Below are 22,586 nucleotides of genomic sequence, written 5' to 3'. Positions count from 1 at the left end.
CCAAGAAAGGAAATTAGTGAAAATGAAGCTTGCAACATGACCGAAAAGGAATTCAGAGTAATGGTCATGGAATTTATACATCGGATGGATGAGAAAATCAACAACTTATGCAAGAATCAGGAAGAAATGAAAAGTGATATAGCTACAATCAAAAACACCATGGAAAGTTTCAACAGTAGACTACAAGAAGCAGAGGACCGAATTAGTGAGTTAGAAGATCAGGTACAGAAACAAGCTCAAGCTGAACAGCAATTGGAGAAAAAAATTAAAAAGCAGGAGGAAAGCCTAAGGGAGCTACGGGACAACATGAAACAAAGTAACATGCGTATAATAGGGCTGCCAGAAGGACAAGAAGAGCAGCAGGGATTAGAAAATCTATTTGAAGAAATAATGACAGAAAACTTCCCGGATATGGGAAAGATAAAAGTTACGCAAGTAAAGAGAGTCCCAAGCAGGATCAACCCCAAAAGACCCACACCAAGACATGTCATAATTTCAATGGCAAATATAAATGATAAAGAGAGAATCCTAAAGGCGGCAAGAGAGAGACAGAGAGTTACCTACAAAGGAACACCCATCAGATTGTCAAATGATTACTCATCAGAAACACAACAAGCTAGAAGTGAATGGAAGGAGGTATACAAAGTGTTGCAAAGCAAAGGACTGAATCCAAGAATACTATATCCAGCAAGACTATCAATCAAAATTGAAGGGGAAATCAGGAGCTTTGCAGACAAAAAAAGCCTCAGGGAGTTTATCACCACCAAACCAGCAATGCAAGAATTGCTAAAGGGAATACTGTAAAAAGAAGAAATAAACAGGTAAGAAGGAATACAGACACAAAAATAGATATGACTGCAAACAAATACCTTTCAGTAATAACGTTAAATGTAAACGGACTAAATGCTCCAATCAAAAGACATCGAGTAGCTGAATGGATAAAAAAACACGACCCATATATATGCTGTCTACAAGAGACCCACCTCAGAACAAGAGACTCACACAGATTGAAAGTGAAGGGATGGAAAAATATCTTTCAGGCAAATGGAAATGAAAAAAAAGCTGGGGTAGCAATACTTATATCTGACAAAATAGACCTCAAAGTAAATGCCATAACAAGAGATAAGGAAGGCCACTTCATAATACTAAAGGGAGAAATCCAACAAGAAGAAATAATTCTGGTAAACATATACGCTCCCAATATAGGAGCACCCAAATACATAAAAAAACTCCTGGAGGATATCAAGGGAGAGATTAATAGCAACACAATCATAGTAGGAGACTTTAATACCCCACTATCACCACTGGACAAATCCTCTAAACAAAAAATCAGCAAAGAAACAGCAATCCTAAATGACTCACTAGACCAGATGGAATTAATTGACATCTTCAGAACATTTCACCCCAAAGCCACAGAATATACATTCTTCTCAAGTGCACATGGGTCATTTTCAAAGATAGACCATATGCTGGGTCACAGGCAAAGTCTCTTCAAATTCAAGAAGATAGAAATTATATCAAGCATCTTCTCAGATCACAGTGGCATAAAACTGGAAATAACTACAATAAATACAATCCAAAGAAATCAAACACATGGAGACTAAACAGCATGCTATTAAACAAGGACTGGGTCACCAGAGAGATCAAGGAAGAAATAAAAAACATCATGGCAACAAATGACAATGAAAACACAACAATCCAAAATCTATGGGACACAGCGAAAGCAGTCTTGAGAGGGAAGTTCATAGCTCTACAGGCCTATTGCAAAAAACAAGAAACAATGGTAATAAATTACTTAACCCTACAACTCAAAGAGCTAGAAAAAGAGCAGCAAGAAAAGCCCAGTGTAACCAGAAGGAAGGAAATAACAAAGATCAGAGCGGAGATAAATGACATAGACACCAAAGAAACAATACATAAGATCAACAAAACCAAGAGCTGGTTCTTTGAAAGGATAAACAAGATTGATGGACCTCTAGCCAGGCTCACCAAGAAGCAAAGAGAGAGGACCCAAATAAACAAAATCAGAAATGAAAGAGGTGAAATAACAACAGACCCCGCTGAGATACAAAGGATTGTTACAAAATACTACGAACAACTCTATTCCAACAAACTGGACAATCTGGAGGAAATGGACATATTCCTAGAAAAATATAACCTTCCAAAAATCAATCAAGAAGAATCTAAACAGCTCAATAGGCCAATAACTATGGACGAAATTGAAGCAGTCATCAAAAAGCTTCCGGCAAACAAAAGCCCGGGGCCTGATGGCTTCACAGGAGAGTTTTACCAAACATTCAAGGAAGAACTAAAACCTATCCTCCTCAGACTATTCCAAAAAATTCAAGTGGAAGGAACACTTCCAAGCTCCTTCTATGAAGCCAGCATCACCCTAATACCAAAACCAGATAAAGACAACACAATGAAAGAGAATTACAGACCAATATCCCTCATGAACATAGATGCCAAAATCCTCAACAAAATTCTAGCAAATCGGCTCCAGCAGTACATCAGAAAGATCATACACCATGACCAAGTAGGATTTATCCCAGGAATGCAAGGATGGTACAATATCCGCAAATCAATAAACGTGATACATCACATAAACAAATTGAAAGATAAAAATCACATAGTCATATCAATTGATGCAGAAAAAGCATTTGACAAAATCCAACACCCTTTCTTGATAAAAACTCTCAACAAGGTGGGAATAGATGGCTCATACCTCAACATAATAAAAGCTATATATGATAAACCCACAGCAAACATCATACTCAATGGACAAAAACTAAAAACATTTCCCCTAAGAACAGGAACAAGACAGGGATGCCCACTCTCACCACTCCTGTTTGACATAGTACTGGAAGTATTAGCCATTGCAATTAGACAAGAAGAAGAAATAAAAGGCATCCAAATTGGAAAAGAACAAGTAAAGCTGTCTTTATTTGCAGACGACATGATATTGTACATAAAAAATCCGAAAGACTCCGTCAAAAAACTAATAGACTTAATAAATGAATTCGGCAATGTAGCAGGATACAAAATTAACGCCAAGAAATCTATGGCCTTTCTATACACCAATAGTGAACTTACAGACAGAGAGACTAAAAAGGCAATCCCATTTACCATCGCACCAAAAAAATTAAGATACCTAGGAATAAACTTAACTAAGGAGGTAAAAGACCTATACACGGAAAACTACAGGACACTGAAAAAAGAGATAGAGGAAGACGTAAACAGATGGAAGAACATACCATGTTCATGGATTGGTAGAATCAACATCATTAAAATGTCCATACTACCCAAAGCAATCTATAGATTCAATGCACTCCCCATTAAAATACCAACGGCATATTTCACAGACCTTGAAAGAACTCTCCAAAAATTCATCTGGAATAAAAAAAGACCCCGAATAGCCACAGCAATCCTGAGAAAGAAGAATAAAGTAGGAGGGATCTCAATACCAGATTTCAAGCTGTATTACAAAGCCACTGTTCTCAAAACAGCCTGGTACTGGCACAAGAACAGACATATAGATCAATGGAACAGAATAGAGAATCCAGATATTGACCCAAACCACTATGCTCAATTAATATTTGACAAAGGAGGCATGAACATACAATGGAATAAAGACAGTCTCTTCAATAAATGGTGTTGGGAAAATTGGACAGATACATGCAAAAAAATGAAGCTTGATCACCAACTTACGCCATACACAAAAATAAACTCAAAATGGATACAGGACTTAAACATAAGACGGGAAACCATAAAAATACTAGAGCAATCCACAGGCAGCAAAATGTCAGACATATGCCAAAAGAAATTCTTCACTGACACTGCCCCTAGGGCAATGGAAGCTAAAGAGAAAATTAACAAATGGGACTACATCAAAATAAAAAGCTTTTTCACAGCAAAAGAAACCATCAACAAAACAACAAGAAGGCCCACTGCATGGGAGAACATATTTGCAAATGGCATCACTGATAAAGGTTTAATCTCCAACATCTACAGGCAGCTTATACAACTTAATAAAAGGAAGATAAATGATCCAATAAAAAAATGGGCAACAGACCTAAATAGAATCTTTTCAAAAGAAGACAGAAGGAAGGCCAAGAGACACATGAAAACATGCTCAACGTCACTAATTATCCGAGAGATGCAAATCAAAACAACAATGCGGTACCATCTCACACCTGTCAGAATGGCTATCATCAACAAATCAACAAACGACAAGTGTTGGCGAGGATGCGGAGAAAAAGGAACCCTCGTGCACTGCTGGTGGGATTGCAGACTGGTGCAGCCACTGTGGAGAACAGTATGGAGTTTCCTCAAAAAACTGAAAATGGAACTCCCATTTGACCCAGTAATCCCACTCCTGGGAATATATCCGAAGAAACTAGAAACACCAATTAGAAAGGATATATGCACCCCTATGTTCATAGCAGCACAATTCACCATAGCTAAGATTTGGAAACAGCCTAGGTGCCCATCAGCAGATGACTGGATCAGAAAACTGTGGTACATCTACACAATGGAATACTATGCTGCCATAAAAAAGAAGGAATTCTCATCATTTGCAGCAACCTGGGAGGAATTGGAGAACATTATGTTAAGTGAAATAAGTCAGTCAATGAAAGAAAAATACCACATGATCTCACTCATTTATGGATAATAAAGAACATTATAATCTTGAACAAAAAGATAGATACAGAGACAGTAAAGCATCAAACAGACTGTCAAATTACAAGGGGAAGGTTAGGGAGAGGTGGGGGAGATAGATCAATCAAAGGACTTGTATGCATGCATATAAGCATAACCAATGGATGCAAAACTCTGGGGGGTGGGGGCATATATGGGAGGGGGTGTGGGGAGGGCAATGGTAAGATATGTACACATATAATACCTTAATAAAAAAATTGAAAAAAAAATTAAAAAAAAAAAAAAAAAGATAACCTACTGGTCGGAGGGTCTGCCCCCTGGTGGTCAGTGCACGTCATGGAGAGTGGTTGAGTGACTTTAGCATATCATTAGCATATTACACTTTGATTGGTTGAACGGACAATCAGATGATTGGACACTTAGCATATTAGGCTTTTATTATATAGGACTAGAAGCCCGATGCACAAAGATTCGTGCTAGAATGGGCTTTCCTTTCCCTGGCTGCTGGCACCGCCTTTCCACTCCGGCCCAGCCCCTTTCTGCTCAGGCCCCGGAGCCACCTCTTTCTGCTCTGGCACCTCCTTCCCACGCTGCCAGAGGCCCTGAGAGACCAGGGGTGGGGCAGATCGCCTGCGTCATTGCCATGGCGATGACACAAGCGTCCCGCCCCCATCACTCGGCGGCTGAGCATGCAAATTAACTGCCATCTTTGTTGGGTTAATTAGCATATCACTCCTGATTGGCTGGTGGCTTAGCAGAGGTACAGTCAATTTACGTGTTTGTCTATTATTAGGTAAGATGATGATACCATCTCTAGATATATTTCCTATATTTTTTAAATTATTAAATATAAAAATACTTCCCAGTGTCTAAGAGAAATATATACATGTTTAGTGGAGAAAAGATTCTTATGGTTTCTTAATAAATATTAACAAACATTTTTATAATATAATCATACTCAAATCTAATATCTGCTTATTGAATGGAACATTACCCATTCATTTCCAAATGTACTTTTTTCTTATGTGATAGAAAACTAGTTTACTTCTGACACTAGAGAATTCATAAATATTTTAATTTTTATGATCCAGAAGAATTTTCCTCTGGTGTCACAATGAAATTATTTTTCTTTGCCAATATGCTGTAGTGGTTAAATATGCAAGAGAAAGCTTTGTCATCAATTAAAAATATTACTCTCAGTGATGAACTCAGTGAAATTTCACTGAAATTACCAACAGTGGCATATCTCATGCTCTGATTAGAGATAGTGATGTGTCTTCTATAATCACAGAAACTTAAATAAAAGCAACCAAATAACCAAAATTACTCATTATAATGAATATATTTTATTTATAATATGAATTGATGATCTTTGAGATTTTATATATATTTAGTATCTGACATACAAGGTATCATAAGGCATTTATTCATTTCCAGAATGTTTGTTCCTCTTGGTTTTCTTCACTATTTATTACTAGGATAAACTTTTTGAATTATACACAGGGAATATTAATGGAATACCTTCAACTTTGGTGTCTGGAATTTGACTTATATTTTACTAGAGGCCAAGTGCACGAATTTGTGCACGGGTGGGGTCCGGCCCCACCCCCGATGGGGAGGATCAGGGACTGGGCTGCAGGGGGGGGGGCACAGGAGGTTGGCCGGCCGGCCCTGCCCCCAATCGGGGTTGGGGGGCAATTGGGGATGGGGCTGGCTGGGGTGAGGGGCCGCGGTTGGCTGGCCAGCACCACCCCTGATTGGGGGGCAATTGAGGATGGGGCCATTCAGGGTGAGGGGCTTTGGGTGGTTGGCCAGCCAGCCTCACTCCCGATCAGGACCCTCATCGGGCCAGTTGGCCACTGCAGTGCACCTCATAGTGACCGGTTGTTCTGGTCGTTCCACCATTCCAGTCACTTAGCATATAGATAGATAGATAGATAGATAGATAGATAGATAGATAGATAGATAGATAGTGCAGTTAAATTCTAGAATATTAGCTTTTAAAAAAGCCCTTTCTAGTATACTGGAACAAATGCCAGGGGTTAAAATAACTGAACAATTCACCATGATTTTTACAGAGGTGATTGTACCATTTTGCTTTTAAATATATTTATGGTGATGCATTTTAAAAAATTAATTTTCATTTTTCAAAGGACAGTGGTGTTTAGTGTTCCATGGAAAGTGCAATAATTGGCATTTTAACTTATAAAGCTAGGTCATAGGTGCTTAAGATTATATTTAAAAAAAAAACACACAGAAGAGACTCTCCGTTGAGGAATAAGTTTTTATCAATATTGGTATACTATAAACTCTTGTTGCCTGAGATGAGAAAAAACAACAACACAGACACACATATTCAGAAGCAATAGATTTCCACTTAAGTATTTAGGTAAATGACATTTCCTTGCCACATTGATTCACCATTAAGTAATGTGCACCATCCAAGTAATGAAATAAATGGTTTAAACTTTTTCTCCTAAAGCCAAATGTCAATATTTATACAACCCAAAGTTACTGTATCTTGAAATCTCCTTTACATCTTTGCAGTCAAGTGACACAGGCACAGTTGTGAAGAGTCTGTCGAAGGGTTTGGTGATGCTTGGGTCATGTTGTACTTTGCATTTCCACACTTATTGATCTTATCGCCATTTCACACCATTATCTAGTTGGGGAATAGAATGGTTACTAGCATAATAGGTTACTACAGTGGCTATCTGCAGTGAATAAGTTTGTCATTCACATGGACTTGCTTCCTTTGTGTATCAGTATATAATTTATTTCTCCAATATGGCAATATTGAATTTATTGCTCAAGCAGGGACATTTGAGAGGAAAATGAGAGGTATTAATTATTATACTAGGATGAAAGGCATAAACTGAGGCAATTGTGGGCCGACACAGATCTGTGGTCACCATATCTATGAAGATTTTCTATGCCAGGGAAATGTGTCTCTTAGGAACTAGGGAGAGATGAGAAGATTTCTGACCAAGTTCATAGCCAAGAATTTGAAACTTGTAAGCACATTTAAGAGGTCAAGGATATATTTTGAATTTTGCATATTTCTGCACCCCACCGATTGACTTAGATGAACTTGGAGGTGGCCTAGTAGGTGGCAAAGTCCATGGAGGACCAAGAAAATGGACCAGAGGATTTTCTGAATGTCCAGGGAGACAGTCACAGCTAGGTCATAGGTGCTTAAGATTATGTAAAGACACCAGAAGAGACTCTCCTTTGAGGAGTAAGGTTTTTTTTTTTTTTTTTATCAATAACAGTATTCTATAAACTCTTGTAGCCTGAGATAAGAAAATAAAAACATATCTAGAAGCAATAGATTTCCACTTAGGTATATGGGTAAATGGCATTTCTTTGTCACATTGATTCAACATTAAGTAATGTGCCCCATTTTTCATTCTTATACTATAGTTAATTCACTTGTTTTTATTTTTTGGGGGGAAATCCACTTGAGGGAGAAAATAATATTTGCTTGCAAAGAAAAAATATCTTACATTATGTATCCATTATGTGATTATTTAAACAAGAATAGCTCTGAGGTCTAAACATTTGATTTACCTGTAGAGATAATGCAGTGGCATTGTTATTTACAAAGTGCACTTTAGTGTTTTAAAGTTGACATGGTAGTGATGAAATATCTGATCATGAAATCAGGCATTCCTATTTATAGAAATTTGAAAATCCTTTGATTAAGATATAGTGAGTGTATTCAAAATACTGGTCAAATGACCATATTATTTAAAATTGAAAATAATGTCAATGAGCCACACATATAATAATGGAGTCTTTTGAATTAAGAGCCAGAATGTCTGGTTTAGAGAGGTTTCAAAGTATAAGCTTTGGCATCAGATAGTTCAAAGCGTGGATGTTCCATTTACTAAAACTTACCATAGGCAAGAGGCTTACTGCTAAAGTTCCATTTTTCTTTTTTGGGAATAATTACACTTACTGTGTAGGGTATTTGTGAAGATAATAATATATGTAAAATACCTGGCACATACTTGGATATCAGTGGTAACATGTCTATTGTCACTGTTATTAAAACAATAGTATTATGATCATAGGGAGCTTGTGAAAAATAGATGTTTTCTGACCAAAATTTATTTTGTTCTCCCTTCTGCTATTATAAAAAATGAATCTGCATAAAGAGAAATATATGAAAATATTTTAAAATTAATTGTATTAATTTATTTCCCATTCTGCTAAGATTCTTATTTTAGGAAATAAACACATAACTAATTTTTCAAAAGTACAAATCAACTTGTTTGAACTTCTAGTTTATTGCCCAGCCCTCTGAAACTTATTTTTTTCTCAGTAATATGTTGACAAAACTAGGAAAAATGCTTATAAAGCTTATCCCAAATCCTGACTTTCTCTAGCACTAGTTGTTTTGTGATTAAATAATATTTTTGAACTTTTTAGTTGTGTATTAAGAGGGAAAACAGCAGAGTTTGGAATATCTAATTTACCTGCAATTCCAAAATGGTTAGCTTTTTTATTTTTTGAAACTGTTAAAATAGAATATAGAAAAAAAAATACCAAGGTCCTGAACTCAACTTCTTTAGGTGTCCAGAATTAATTTAAATTCCAACTTTTTCAATAGGTATTTTTTACTACCATCTCAGCAGGTGAATCTTGTCCATCTTGGCATGTGTATTAGTTACTCCCTGAAAAGCTGTAGAGTTTCACCTTGCATCATCCTATATAATAAAAGCCTAATATGCTAAGTGTCCAGTCAGCCAGTCAGCCGCTCAACCAATCAAAGTGTAATATGCTAGTGATATGCTAAGGCTGCTCATCCGCTCTCTATGATGTGCACTGACCACCAGGGGGCAGACAGTCGACTGGTTGACCAGTCACTATGACATGCACTGACTACCAGAGGGAAGACGCTCCGACCAGTAGGTGAGCTTGCTGCTGGGGTCTGGCTGATCAGGACTGATCAAGAGGAGCTAGACATGCCCTGGAGCCCTCCCGCAGTCCCTCCCCAGCTGTCAAACCTCCCGCATCCTCCCTGGCCCTGTTAGTGCACCAGTGGGGTCCCTTGGTCTGGCCTGCACCCTCTTGCAATCTGGGATCCCTCGGGGCATGTCAGAGAGCCGGTTTCAGCCCGATCCCGCAGGCCAGGCCAAGGGACCCCACTGGTGCACGAATTCATGCCCCGGGTCTCTAGTTAAATATAATGGAGATGGCTAACCAGCATCTAAGGTGCCAGACTTGTAGATAGAATAATATAGATGGGGGATGCCTCACACAGCACGTGGGAAACCTTGTGAAATTGGAAAGTAAAACTATCCTGATAAGCAGAAAACATTCTTTACAAAGTAGAATGATTATTCTCACCTCCTAAGTTGATTGGCTAGTATAGGTCAATGTTTCCTTGTATGCTCCAATTTCATTTCTCCTTACCTGTTTTCTATTCCATGCATAACAGCCAGTCATCTCATGTGTGACTTTGAGTCTGGTTTCTGCGGCTGGGAGCCATTTCTCACAGAAAATTCACACTGGGAATTTGTGAAAGGATTGACCAGTGGAGAAAACCATCTTCCTGAGGCTGATCACCCAGCAAACACAAATCATGGTAGGACATTACAAAATTAGTTATCTTTCTTTCATGTTGTGGAATGATGATACTGTGTATTTTCATTTCTATCTATATATAATATACATGTAACTTTGGTTTGTCTTGCTTTAAACTATCCTGATCAACTTAATAGTTTGCAGTTAATTGAGTTTCTTGGAAGAAGCATTATTTTAATAATCAACATTTTGTTGCATTTTTTAAAACATTGGAATAAAGGCATAAGTGTGTGTGTGTGTGTGGGGGGGGGAGTCTTCTTGTAATTTTCTCTTCTTGCCAGGAATTATGTACAGTAAGCTTGTCTTCCTTTTAGGACCAATCCAATTTTTGCAAAACAGAAAGAAAAATAGCTTAATCTTCCTTCTGGGAGTTGAAAAAAAGAGATTTAACATTATCTATGAAATAAATCTGGAAATACTCGAGTGAAATTTAATAACTGAAGGTTTCTTTGTAAGAAACAATCTTACTTCTACCTCAGATATATTTTTTAACCACCATTAACATTTTGACATATCTACCTGGCTGGTATGGCTCAGTGGTTGAGCATCGAACTATGAACCAGGAGGTCACAGTTTGATTCCTGGTCAGGGCACATGCCCAGTTGCAGGCTCAATCCACAGTGTGGGGAGTGTGCAGGAGCTGGTCATCAGCTGATTGATGATTCCCTCTCATTATTGATGTTTCTATCTCTCTCTCCCTCTCTCTTCCTCTCTGAAATCAATAACATATATTTAAAATTTTTACATATCCCCTTAAAGTAGAGCAACTATAACTACATATAGCATTCCAATAAAGATTTTTGAAACTCCTAGGAAAACAGAAAGGTTTTGTTTTATTTTTTTTCTTTTGTTTAGATGCCATTGCTCAGATACATTAGTATACTATTAACTTTAAAATAACACAACTGAACTGTAGATCCACTTTAAGCTCATATAACCCCATTGGACATTATTTTATTTGTTTCTCTTTTAAGATTTCCAAATAAGTATGCCAAAAGTAACAGTGCTGGCCATATTTTTAAATTATAACCACTGGAAATTGGGGGTGGTGGGGAGGATATTAGGGTTTGGGAGGGAGACTTTGGCCGTCCATCTGTTCTCCAAAGCTATAAAACCAGCTCATTATTTGACAGTGGAGTAAGGTCTTAATTTTTGCTTTTGTGCCAATGAGTTTTATTTTTCTTAAAGATTTTTTGGCAGAGTGGATTAAACAAAGTTTAAAATAGAAAGGAGATTTAATTATTGGAACTATACTATATTCATAGTACATTTTCTCCTGCTCATGTAATGTTTTCTTTTCCTTTTCTCAAACCAGTGATTGAGTACATACCATCTAATAGACTTAGGTGTGTGCAGATGGAAGCCATGGTCTCTGCCTTGAATAGGTCAGACTCTAGTAACTGAAGCATATATGTAAAGATTTGCAATAAGACATTATAAATGTTTTATAAGGGATGGATGGTCACTCAAGTGGATTTCGATGTCTTACTGTAGAGGACTCTGAGCCAAACTGGCTAGGGCCATTCTTTCTCTTTTTAGAAAGGACAAATCAAGGAAATATCTCAGTCACTGAGCCAACACTTCACCTAAGATTGTGTTATCTAACCTTCAGGTAATCACTATAGTCTTCAATCACAATGAGGAGGAAAAAAAAGCAGTCTTGGAGGGAAAGGGGAATGGAATGGAAGTTTCCTGGGAAATGAAGCAGAGTCAGTCTTGCAGTTTTTAGATCTAAAACCACAGACTTCCAGTGCATTATGTTCTCAGAGCTTTGTGTTTATGGATTACAGCTTTTAAAAAACTTTAATATCCAGTAATTTTTCTCATACACTCCCATATGTAATTTTACATAAAAGATGACTGGGTTGACATGATGTAGCTTATCTTTTTTGAGTAAAGCCTTGATTTCCATACCTTTCTTTTTTGGTTGGCTTCTACTTTTTCATTCCTAATTTCTCTGTTAAACATTCACACAGCCTGTATGCATGGTAGATATGTATAAGTATTTTTGTGAAATGAGGTCATATTGTAACTACTATCTTTATATTGTTTTCTTCACAATAGATAGCTCCTGACAAATCCTTTCATCATCTCATGTTAAAGTATAATTTAAATGCAGTAAAATTCAATCATTGTGGTGTACAGTTCACTGAGTCTGAATAAGTATATATAATTGTGTAACCATCAGAAGATATAAAACAGTTATGTTACCCCCTCAAAAATTCTGCTATGCCACTTTGTAGTCAATACCTCACTCCCCTCCAGCCACTGGCATCTGCTGATGTGATTTCTTTGCCTTCATCAAATGTGAATGGATTCATACAGTGTGTAACTTTTTGAGTCTGGCTTCTTTCAATCCAAGCATAATGGATTTGAGATTCATCCATGTTGTTGATTGCAGTGGTAGTTCCTTTTTTTTTTTTTTTTTTTTTTTTACTGCTGAGTAGTCTTTCATTGTATGGATCAACCACCACTTGCTGTTACACTCACCAGTTAAGGGACATTTGAGTTGTTTCTAAATGTTTGAATTTGAATATACTAGGGGCCCAGTGCATGAAATTCGTGCACTGGGGGAGGGGGGGCGGTCCCTCAGCCCAGCCTGCCTCCTCTCACAGACTGGGAGCCCTCAGGGGATGTCCTACTGATGGCTTAGGCCAGCTCCCTCTGCGGGAGGTGCCCGGGCTGATCAGGGGAAGGCACCAGCCCCATCACCCCACTGCTGCAGCCACTGCCAGTCACCACAGCCACCAAGGTGTTTTCATCAACATGAACTCCAGTCCCTTCACCATGAAAAAATGACAACTATCTTTAGGCATTTTCAAGATGTGTCTTTCCTAGGATATTACATTTCTTTATTTCTTTTTTTTTCTTATCCTCACCTGAGGATATGTTTCCATTTATTTTTATAGAGTGTAGAAAAGAGAGAGAGGAGAAACAGAGAGAAACATCCATGTGAGAGGGACACTTTGATTGGTTGCCTCCTCCATGAGCCCTGACCTGGGCCCCAGCCAGGGAGGAGCCTATAACCTAGGTACATGCCCTTGATCAGAATCGAACCTGGACCCTGGGGTCGGCAGGCCAAGGCTCTATCCACTGAGCAAAACTGGCTAGGGCAGGATGTGACATTTCTTAGCCCCTCCAGTAGTGGACCTTCGTTTTTTTTCTTCAGGAGTGTGGTGGAAAAACCCTAGATCACCTTCTTGGATTCTTATTATCCAAGTTACCAAGAACACTGCAAGTGGCGGCGTACAGGGAGGTTAGCCAATGAGTGGTCAGAAAAGGTGCTTACGCTCGAACTGGTTTGGCTCAGTGGATAGAGCTTCGGCCTGCAGACTGAAGGGTTCCAGGTTTGATTCCTATTAAGGGTATGTACCTTGGTTGGGGGCACATCCCCAGTGGGGAGTGTGCAGGAGGCAGGTGATCCATGTTTCTCTCTCATCGATGTTTCTGACAGTCTATCCCTCTCCCCTCTTCTCTGTAAAAAATCAATAAAATATATTTTTAAAAAAAAGAAAAGAAAAGGTGTTTCCTCTGCAGCCCATGTGCAGAGGATCCCCTGTGTTGTGTCCACTGGGCTAGGGGCATGTCCCTGGCCACTGGGGGCACGCCCCCAAGCCCAGCGGCCCCATGTTCGCTGTGTCTGCGGGCTGGGGGGCATGGACCTGGGCTCCTTGGTGCCCCGGCAGCCCATCCTGGGACCCGGGCTGCTTAGCGCCGACGCTGGTGGGTCACTTCTGGCCGGGAGTGTTCTGGGACCCCAGCTGCTCAGGGCCTACGTGCAGGCCGCTCAGCACCCATGTATGCAAATTAACCTTCCATCTTTGTTGGGTTAATTTGCATACTCACTCCTGATTGGCTGGTGGGTGTCACAGAGGTACAGTCAGTTTGCATCTTTCTCTTTTATTAGTGTAGATTATAAACTTTGCATATAGTTTTTTTGTCTGAACATAACTTTTTATTTGACTTGAGAGCTCTGTCCAATGCCAATGTAGAATTAATGTTTTCTCTATGGTTGGTGAGAAAAGCCTACTATTTCTGGCCATTTGTGAGCTTTGGGACATGTTGCAGCTGCCCCTTTTAGCCTCAAGTGGTTTCCTCACATTCACGCTCTGGTCAGTTCTCACCTGGGATTTGGCAGGGCGTAGTGGGGACTTTTCTGCAGATCTATGGAGCTCTCTGTGTTTGTAACCATCTCCTTCTTGGCACTCTGCCTTATAAACTCTAGCTACTTTTAAGAGTCCCCAAAATACCAACTCCATCTTTTCAACTTGAAGAGACCACTTTACCCCTCCTGGTTCCCTGCTTTCTACATGGTAGCTGGATTCTGTCTGGATGGTAAGCTGGGATGATTATATGGCTTAGCTCATGTGTTACCCCACATTTAGAGATCATTATCTAATGATCATGCATTTCCATTGTCCTACTTTTGAAAACCATTGTTTAATATATATATTTTTTTATTTTACTAGCTTAGGACAGAAGACTGAATCTGGCAGTAGAAGATACCTAATTCATTTTGTTTGTTTTTTCATTTCTTTGAACTGGCTATGCCATTCCCCCTTTGATTGATGATTTTATAACAACGCTTTTAAAATTCATTCTTGTACATGTTATCTTACATAGGGTGTTTTTAAAGTATTAGTTATCTGGGATTGAGACTTCTATATTTTCACTAAAATATATGTATTTATATTTTTAATAAATATTGATAGATTACTTCCCCCACAAATTTTAATACTTAAATATTCACTAGCAAAATAGGAGTGAATATTTCCATTTACCTACCATAAATAGGCATTTTGTTCTCTTAAAATTTTCCTGTTTCTGAGTATAAAATTATTTCTTATGGGTGCAAATGGTTTTTATATGAAACCTTTATTTGTATTTTTTAGAAAAATGATCTTTTCAAATATTTACAGCTTCTCAATTTATATCTTCTTTAGTTTCTCAAAATAATACTTTATAGCTTTCAATGTATAAGGTTTTTTGTTTTGTTTTGTATTTTTTAAAATTAAATTCTCTATTGTTTAAATTGACCCCATTGACCTCTCCCCAGCCGCTCCCACCCCTGAGCACATGCCCTCACCCCCCCCCCCCTACTGTCTGTGTCCATTGGTTATGTGTATATGCATGCATACAAATCCTTTGGTTGATCTCTTACCCCTCCCCCCAACCCTTCCCTGTCTTCTTTCTGAGGTTTGACGGTCTATTCAATGCTTCTCTGTCTCTGGAACTATTTTTGTTCATCAGTTTATGTTTATTATATTCCACAAATGAGTGAGATCATGTGATATTTATCTGTCTCTGACTGGCTTACTTCACTTAGCTAATGCTTTCCAGGTCCATCCATGCTGTTTCGAATGGTAAGAGTTCTTTCTTTTTTATAGCAGCATAGTATTCCATTGTGTAGATGTACCACAGTTTTTCAGTCCACTCATCTGCTGATTTTTTTATATGAAACCTTTATTTGTATTTCTTAGAAAAATTATCTTTTCAAATATTTATTTATCTCAATTTATTTATCTTCTTTAGTTTCTCTAAATAATATTTTGTAGCTTTCAGTGTGTAAGTTATAAAAATATTTTACAAACAAACAAAAAACAGCAAAAAAACAAAACAAAATATTTTGCTAATGTTTTTGTTGGTTTTTTGATATTTTTATTTCACCATTGCTAGTATTATAGAAATGCAATTTTAAATATTGACCTTATATCTAATGACCTTGTTTATTTTATTTATTATAGCGAATAGTATTTTTATTTTATTGGTTCACAATTATTTTTTCTGTAAATAATGACAATTTTATTTTCTGCTTTCTAAATCTTAAGTCTTGTGTGTGTGTGTGTTTGTGTGTGTGTGTGTGTTTCATTGAACTGGCTAGGACTTCTTGAAAAATGTTGAAGTCCCTGGGTCTGAGTTCAGAGTTTATATCTTTTTTACCCTTTATCTTCACATATAAATTTTAATATAATATTATTTATTTTTAAAATATTTGATTAAATTTTTAGTATTGCATTTAGCTTCCAAATGAATTTTCACTAACAATATTTTTATATTGCCATTTTTCCATCTAAAAATGTTATCTCTTTCTATTTATCAGAGGATTTATAGTCTCTTTCAAGATTTTATAATATTCTTATGTCTGTCCCTTTCTTATTACATTTATTTCTATGTATTTTATATTAATGTTATTGTGAAAACAATATGTATCATCATTTCTATATCTATACCTTATTGCTATAGTTAATAAAAATAACTTAAAATATTTGTTTTCACTTACCTTACCAAATTCTTTTATTAATACTTGTCATTATTTAAAAAATAGAATTCCTGGGAACTTCTACTTTTACAATTATATTAGTGGCAAAACATGAGAACTCTATCTCTACTTTTCTGTTATATTTACTAAATATACTATTCCCTTGACATCTACATTCACTAGACCTATAAGAATATTAGTTTAAGATAATATTATCTAATATGATCTCTAGTTAACAAAAATCTTTATTTATTTTAATTAAACTAGTTCTGTTGTTTGCCATTTAGGATATTGTTTATTTTGGATTTGATTATTAGTCTTTATTTGTTTTACTTTAATATTAAGTTATATTATTTGGAATGGCTGCTTTATCACAGTGTTTTCAATATTTGTTGAAATAAATCTATGATTTTACTTTTTAATTTGTTGATCTAGCTGACTATGTTGATAGAGCTGCTAAATTAAACAAAATCTTCATTCTTGGAAAGCTCTGATTGATAAGGAAATAATAATTTATAATAATAACAATCATCATTATATTATTGTTTTATTCTCACCTGAGGATATGTTTATTTATTTTAGAGAGAGAGGGAGAGTGAGAGAAACATCAATCAGTTGCCTCCCATATGTGCCCTGACTGGGGGTTGAACCCACAATATTTTGGTGCATGGGAAGATGTTCCAATGAACTGAGCCACCTGGTAAGGGACATCTAAATTTTTAATAAGGATTTCAAATGTAATTGATAACATTTTTATTAGACTTTATATCTCTGAACATGAGTGATGTTGCTTGATAGTATTTTCTTTTTTAAATATATTTTTACTGATTTCAGAGAGGAAAGGATAGGGAGAGAGAGACAGAAACATCAGTGATGACAGAATCATTGATTGGCTGCCTCCTGCAAGCCCACACTGGGGATCCAGTCCTCTACCCTGGCATGTGCCTTGACCGGGAATTGAACCGTGATCGTCTAGTTCGTAGGTAGATGCTCAATCACTGAACCACATGAGCTGGGCTATAGTTTATTTTTTTTTTAATTCTTCTATTTTCTTCCATTCTTAAAGATGTCTGCATGCATCATAAAATGAGTCAGGGGGCTCTCCTTAATTTTCTAAGACTTAAGATCCCTTGAATAATTTTGCAAGTATTTGTTCTTTAAAAATTAAATAAAGCTTAGTCATGAGGTTGTACATTTCTAGTAGACATTATCACACTTCCAGTTATTTTGTGGTGTAACCAATTTATTCAAACCCTTTTTGTCTTTTAGGTTTTAGAGTTTTTGTGTTTCTATATCCTATTCTTTATTAAGTGTTTGTTTGAAATTGTACAAGTTGTTTTAAATGTCTGAATTTTTTTTAATTTTTAGTATTTTGTTTAGACTTTTAAAATATTCACTGGAGTTTTACCTGAACCTGAGGATTTTAAATGTGGAATAATTTTTTAATATTATCTTTTCCTACTCTATTTCTTTATAGGTAAAATGTAGAGAATAAAATGAGCTTATACATACACTGTTACCATTAGTCTTAGGTTGGAATTTGGGAAGAGTATTCCTCATCCTTCCCAGTTAGCTTCGAGATTTAAAAACCATATAAACTGGGTACTATTTTCCTCACTCAAAGGCAACACTGCTAACTTGCAACTTTGGTTATTTTGTTAAACATATGGAGGTGTCTATAAAATGATACATTTTAATACTGAAATCCTTCCATTTCTGTGCAGTCAGCATTGACTTGTATCTAGAAAAATCACCTTGAGAATGTGATATTTTCCAGTAAAAATGGTTGGCTTTCTAAATTGCCCATCACTTCCTGCTTATCAAAGGGCAGGATCAAACCTTGACATTGTTCAGAATAGCCTTTCTTGTAAATTTTCAATATTCAATGACAACTCCCTCCGACAGCAGTTCAGATGTGTGAGCTTTTGAGCAGCTAAGCGATGTTATCCCCCTGTACATTTGCCATGAGCACATCCACTGTAGTTAAAATCTATAAGCAGTTATTTTGTTAATGTTCAGATTAGATCTTTAATTAAGCTTTCATCCCCACTAGCACAGACCACAATGTCAAACATGTAAGCCCCAGGAGGAACCAAACTCATCCCATAAGCTTGTATCCTTCAGTACTTTGTGAAAAGCCTTAAAAATAAAGCTCTCATTGAAATTTCTTAAGGGCATAGTGAGTATCTAATTGTAAACCTAGAGGCTTCATTTAATTTGATTTCAAACTCTTATGATGTGAGTTAAGCCAATAAAATATTTGTTTATAAGATTAGTTCAAGAGCTTGTTTTTAATCAATTGAATTTTATTTTAGGTGTTTAATGTTATTCATCTGAAAGGGCTTTTAGTTGTCTATAGAGCTTAATGGTAAATAAGTAAAAATGTAATATTCTTTATTTAATTGACAGTTGAATGTGTGCAAGGATAAGATACTAGGGTAAGGAACTGCGAAATGTACAACAGAAGAACCTGCATCTATATGACTTTATATTTGTTCTTGCAGGATTGTTTATTTATTTGCGAGCACATCAATTGCCTGGAGTGGCCAAACTTGGAAGTCCTGTTCTTACAAAATCACTTACTGCCTCTAACCCATGTCAGGTAATTTACGATTGGAATTTCTATTGGCCATTCTGTGGTTGTAAAGTGTTAGGCTTGTGCTGCTCATGCTAGTAAATGTCTGCTATGTTTTATCACTGTTTTCATGATGAATCGAGAGATTTGTATGAGTTATTTCAGCATGAGATGCCATGTCCTTCCAAAAGACCATTTGCAACATAATTCATGCCATTCTTTTTTAGGGGAGGGGCACTAAGGAATATTTCTATCATTTTATATTATTTTACACAATTCTTTCATTAATCTAAAAGCTGTGGATGCATGTTGTTAAAACTGCTTTTTATTTTTACCAATAATGTTTATTGAGTAAAACAAATTTAGTTAAAAATGCTTGTTGAAAGAAAGATAAAAGGATGAATATATGCAGAAAAACAATTATGTTTTCTGAAATTTTATCCTTTTAATTAGTCCTCCTGGAACCAGATCAACACAGACCAAGGCATTAGAATACTCAGTTCATTTCAAAAGCACAATAAAGAAAAAAGCTGAGGTTTGGAATCAGATAGACTTGGTGCAAATCTCAGTTCTGCCACATTTTTTTTAAAATTCTCACATGAGGACATGCTTAAAGAGAGAAAGAGAGAGAGAGAGCAAGAGCAAGAGCGAGAGCAAGAGAGAGAATGAGAGTGAGAGTGAGAGCGAGAGCGAGAGCGAGAGCGAGAGAGAGAGAGAGAGAGAGAGAGAGAGACAGCAATCAGTTGCCTTCCATATATGCCTGACCAGGGATCAAACCCATAACGCAGGTGTGTGTCCTGACTGGGAATCAGACCAGCAACTTTTCGGTGCACAGGACAATGCTCACCTAACTGAGCCACCCTGGTCAGTTTCTGGAACTTCGTTGAATCTTAGTTCTTCCACAGATTAAACGCTCTAGTTGAGATTCAATGTCTACACTGGAAACCTTCATATTAGCATACCTTCTTCACATGGTTGTAAATATTAAAATGTGATTAAATCACCTAGCAAAGTATTTGGCACAAAACAGGCATTCACTAAACATAATTTTTCCCCTTTCTATAAAACCAAAAACTAAATTAGATGTTTTCTCTTCAGCTTGTCTTGTTTTCATTCATTTTGAGATTTTTGACATCTCTCTAAGCCCTTAGGATTTCAGCTTATTTTTTTCTTTAGTTATCAAAAAATAATGAAGATATCAATATTGCCACACACTAAATTCATCACTTGTAAATACATGATACAGCACATTTCTAGTAAATAAATTATATATGATATAGAGATATAAATATATTATGTTTTCAGCTTGATAGAAGTCTGAGGGTCCACAGAACTCTTAGTAGGTGTCCATCCTTTTTTTTTTCTTGTTTCCTCTTCCTCCTCCTCCTTTAAAAAAAATATTTTATTGATATTTTACAGAGAGGAATGGAGAAGGATAGAGAGTTAGAAACATCGATGAGAGAGAAACATTGATCAGCTGCCTCCTGCACACCCCCTGCAACCAAGGTACATTCCCTTGACCAGAATCGAACCTAGGATCCTTGAGTCCACAGGCCGACGCTCTATCCACGGAGCCAAACCAGCTAGGGCGCCTCCTCCTTCTTTTCTGCTTATTTCTCTGTGGGGATTAGGATTAAAACGACTACCTGGACTTGACTTCCACTTCACTCAGCTGCACTCTACACCCATCTTTGCTTTATTTTAATGAAATCCTATGTAATAAATACAGTTGTTTCTCTGTTTGTTTGTTTGTTTTGCTATTTTGTTTGAGAACTCCTGGAGATTTTGTGCCTTCAAGTAATGCAATCCCTATTGTTAAATACATTAGAGACATTGGATACAAAGGGATAAAATGTATTAATTCTACCTCTTTTACAAAAATTTGAACACAAACCTTAAGAGCTTATTAGGAATTTCTGAGACTCACTGAGAAATCATATTTTGTTTTTCATTTTCTTTTTAAAAATAATCTACCTTTCCCATTGTTGTATGCTGGTAGCCATTCATTTTGGTCACTGGGATTGTGTTTCAATTTATGATTATTTCCACCTGAGGACATTTTTCTCTACAGTTACTTAAATTTGAAGCTTAGCTATGGGAAGTTATTTAGGTGAGGACTCAGTGAAAGCAGTGGACAGTTTAGATGCCTGATAGTTTATCTCACAGAACCAAGTCCTCAACCTCCCCAAGGCCTCAGATACTGATTTAATCGTTTGCCTTCACTTTTGGAAAAGTGAGAGTGCTTCAACAACATCACAGACTGTTAGAGAGGTATTTGTTTTTCACATTTTGTCTGCATCTGCTTTAATCTTAGTAATCTTTGAGGTAGAAGGAGGGATATTTGGATCACTTTATAGTATTTTCCAGCTTAGGAAATAGTATTAGACTGTTAGAAAATGTTATTTATAGTTTGAGATACACATAACTAATGTTATCTCAAAAAGGAGTATTTTAAGAATATAAAATTACCTTTTTATAAGTCTGTGGCAATGTTAGATTCTTCCATAAAAGTTACAGAACAAGGGAACAAACCAAATTATTATTTTCTTTAGTAATCAGAAAACCCAGCTGATCTTTCTAATTTGAACATATTGATTATATTTTACATATTATACATTGTATTCATGGAATAGCAAATGTTCTTCATTATAAAATGATAAAGTGAGGCAGTGAGATAACTGGGCACTTTGTATGATCAAAGCCTTCATTTTATAACATTATATGATCTTTTTTCTTACATAATCAAATCAGGCTAATGTAGTGAAGAACATGTTTTTTTTTAAAGAACTTTAAAAGAACACAAAGCTTTCTTTTCTATCAGCAGACTTTTAAGGTTATGATGAATTATTACCTTGTACTTTATATATGGCCAACACATGGTATCAACATGCACAGTTGTTCTGAGTTTATTCTTGTTCAATATATAGATTTTAATTTAAAGCTTCAAACCTTCCTTCAGTCACTGGTGGAAACTTGGCACTTTTCTCTTTAACAGCCAGGAGACAGGACACACAGAACATGTGGGATCCAGAAGCCACTATGTCTTATTGGTACTGAAATGCTGTTACTGTTTCCAATTAACTAGGAAATATCAAATATGAAGGGGATGTATGTGGATTAATATTTTTTGAGTTTTCCTATTTGAGTTACTGTACAAAAGACAAAATATCTCAGTTTTCGGATTTCACAATTAGATACAGGAAGATTTATAATATAAAGTTTCTGCTTCATATATATTGGGTGTGTTTTTTTAAAATTCATAAGTAAAAACATGAATGGAGAGGACGAAGATAGATGAAGCAAGAAGTGGGATGGTTCCAAAGCAAAGTGGTTCCGGGCCAGGCTACACATTCGCATCTAAGTGTTTCAGCAGCCCCTGCAGAGAAGGCATACGAGTCATCATGGGTTAGGATTGCGGAGTGTAAAAAGCAAAACACAAAACAAAAATAGTTCAGAGACTTCTCCTCTGAATGCTCCCTGCAACACCAATGTAAACATTTT

At 36.6% G+C, this 22,586-nt stretch overlaps 1 protein-coding gene across 1 annotated transcript in view; it reads left to right on the top strand.

Annotated features, from left to right (window-relative positions):
• The window catches only part of MALRD1 (MAM and LDL receptor class A domain containing 1), a gene marked incomplete at both ends in the record, with an annotated part of 625,033 nt that overhangs the window by 87,354 nt on the left and 515,093 nt on the right, over nt 1–22,586 (top strand). Inside the window, 2 exons of the mRNA XM_079776420.1 lie at nt 10,106–10,252; nt 19,015–19,112. Of these exons, the coding sequence (XP_079632546.1) occupies nt 10,106–10,252; nt 19,015–19,112 (245 nt within the window). The remainder of the gene's footprint in view (nt 1–10,105; nt 10,253–19,014; nt 19,113–22,586) is intronic.

The sequence above is a fragment of the Cnephaeus nilssonii genome, assembly GCF_951640355.1.
Source record: "Cnephaeus nilssonii genome assembly, chromosome: 1".
Classification (NCBI taxonomy): Eukaryota; Metazoa; Chordata; class Mammalia; order Chiroptera; family Vespertilionidae; genus Cnephaeus; species Cnephaeus nilssonii.
The sequence above is the reverse complement of the archived record's forward strand: the minus strand, read 5'-3'. Positions and strand labels throughout refer to the sequence as shown.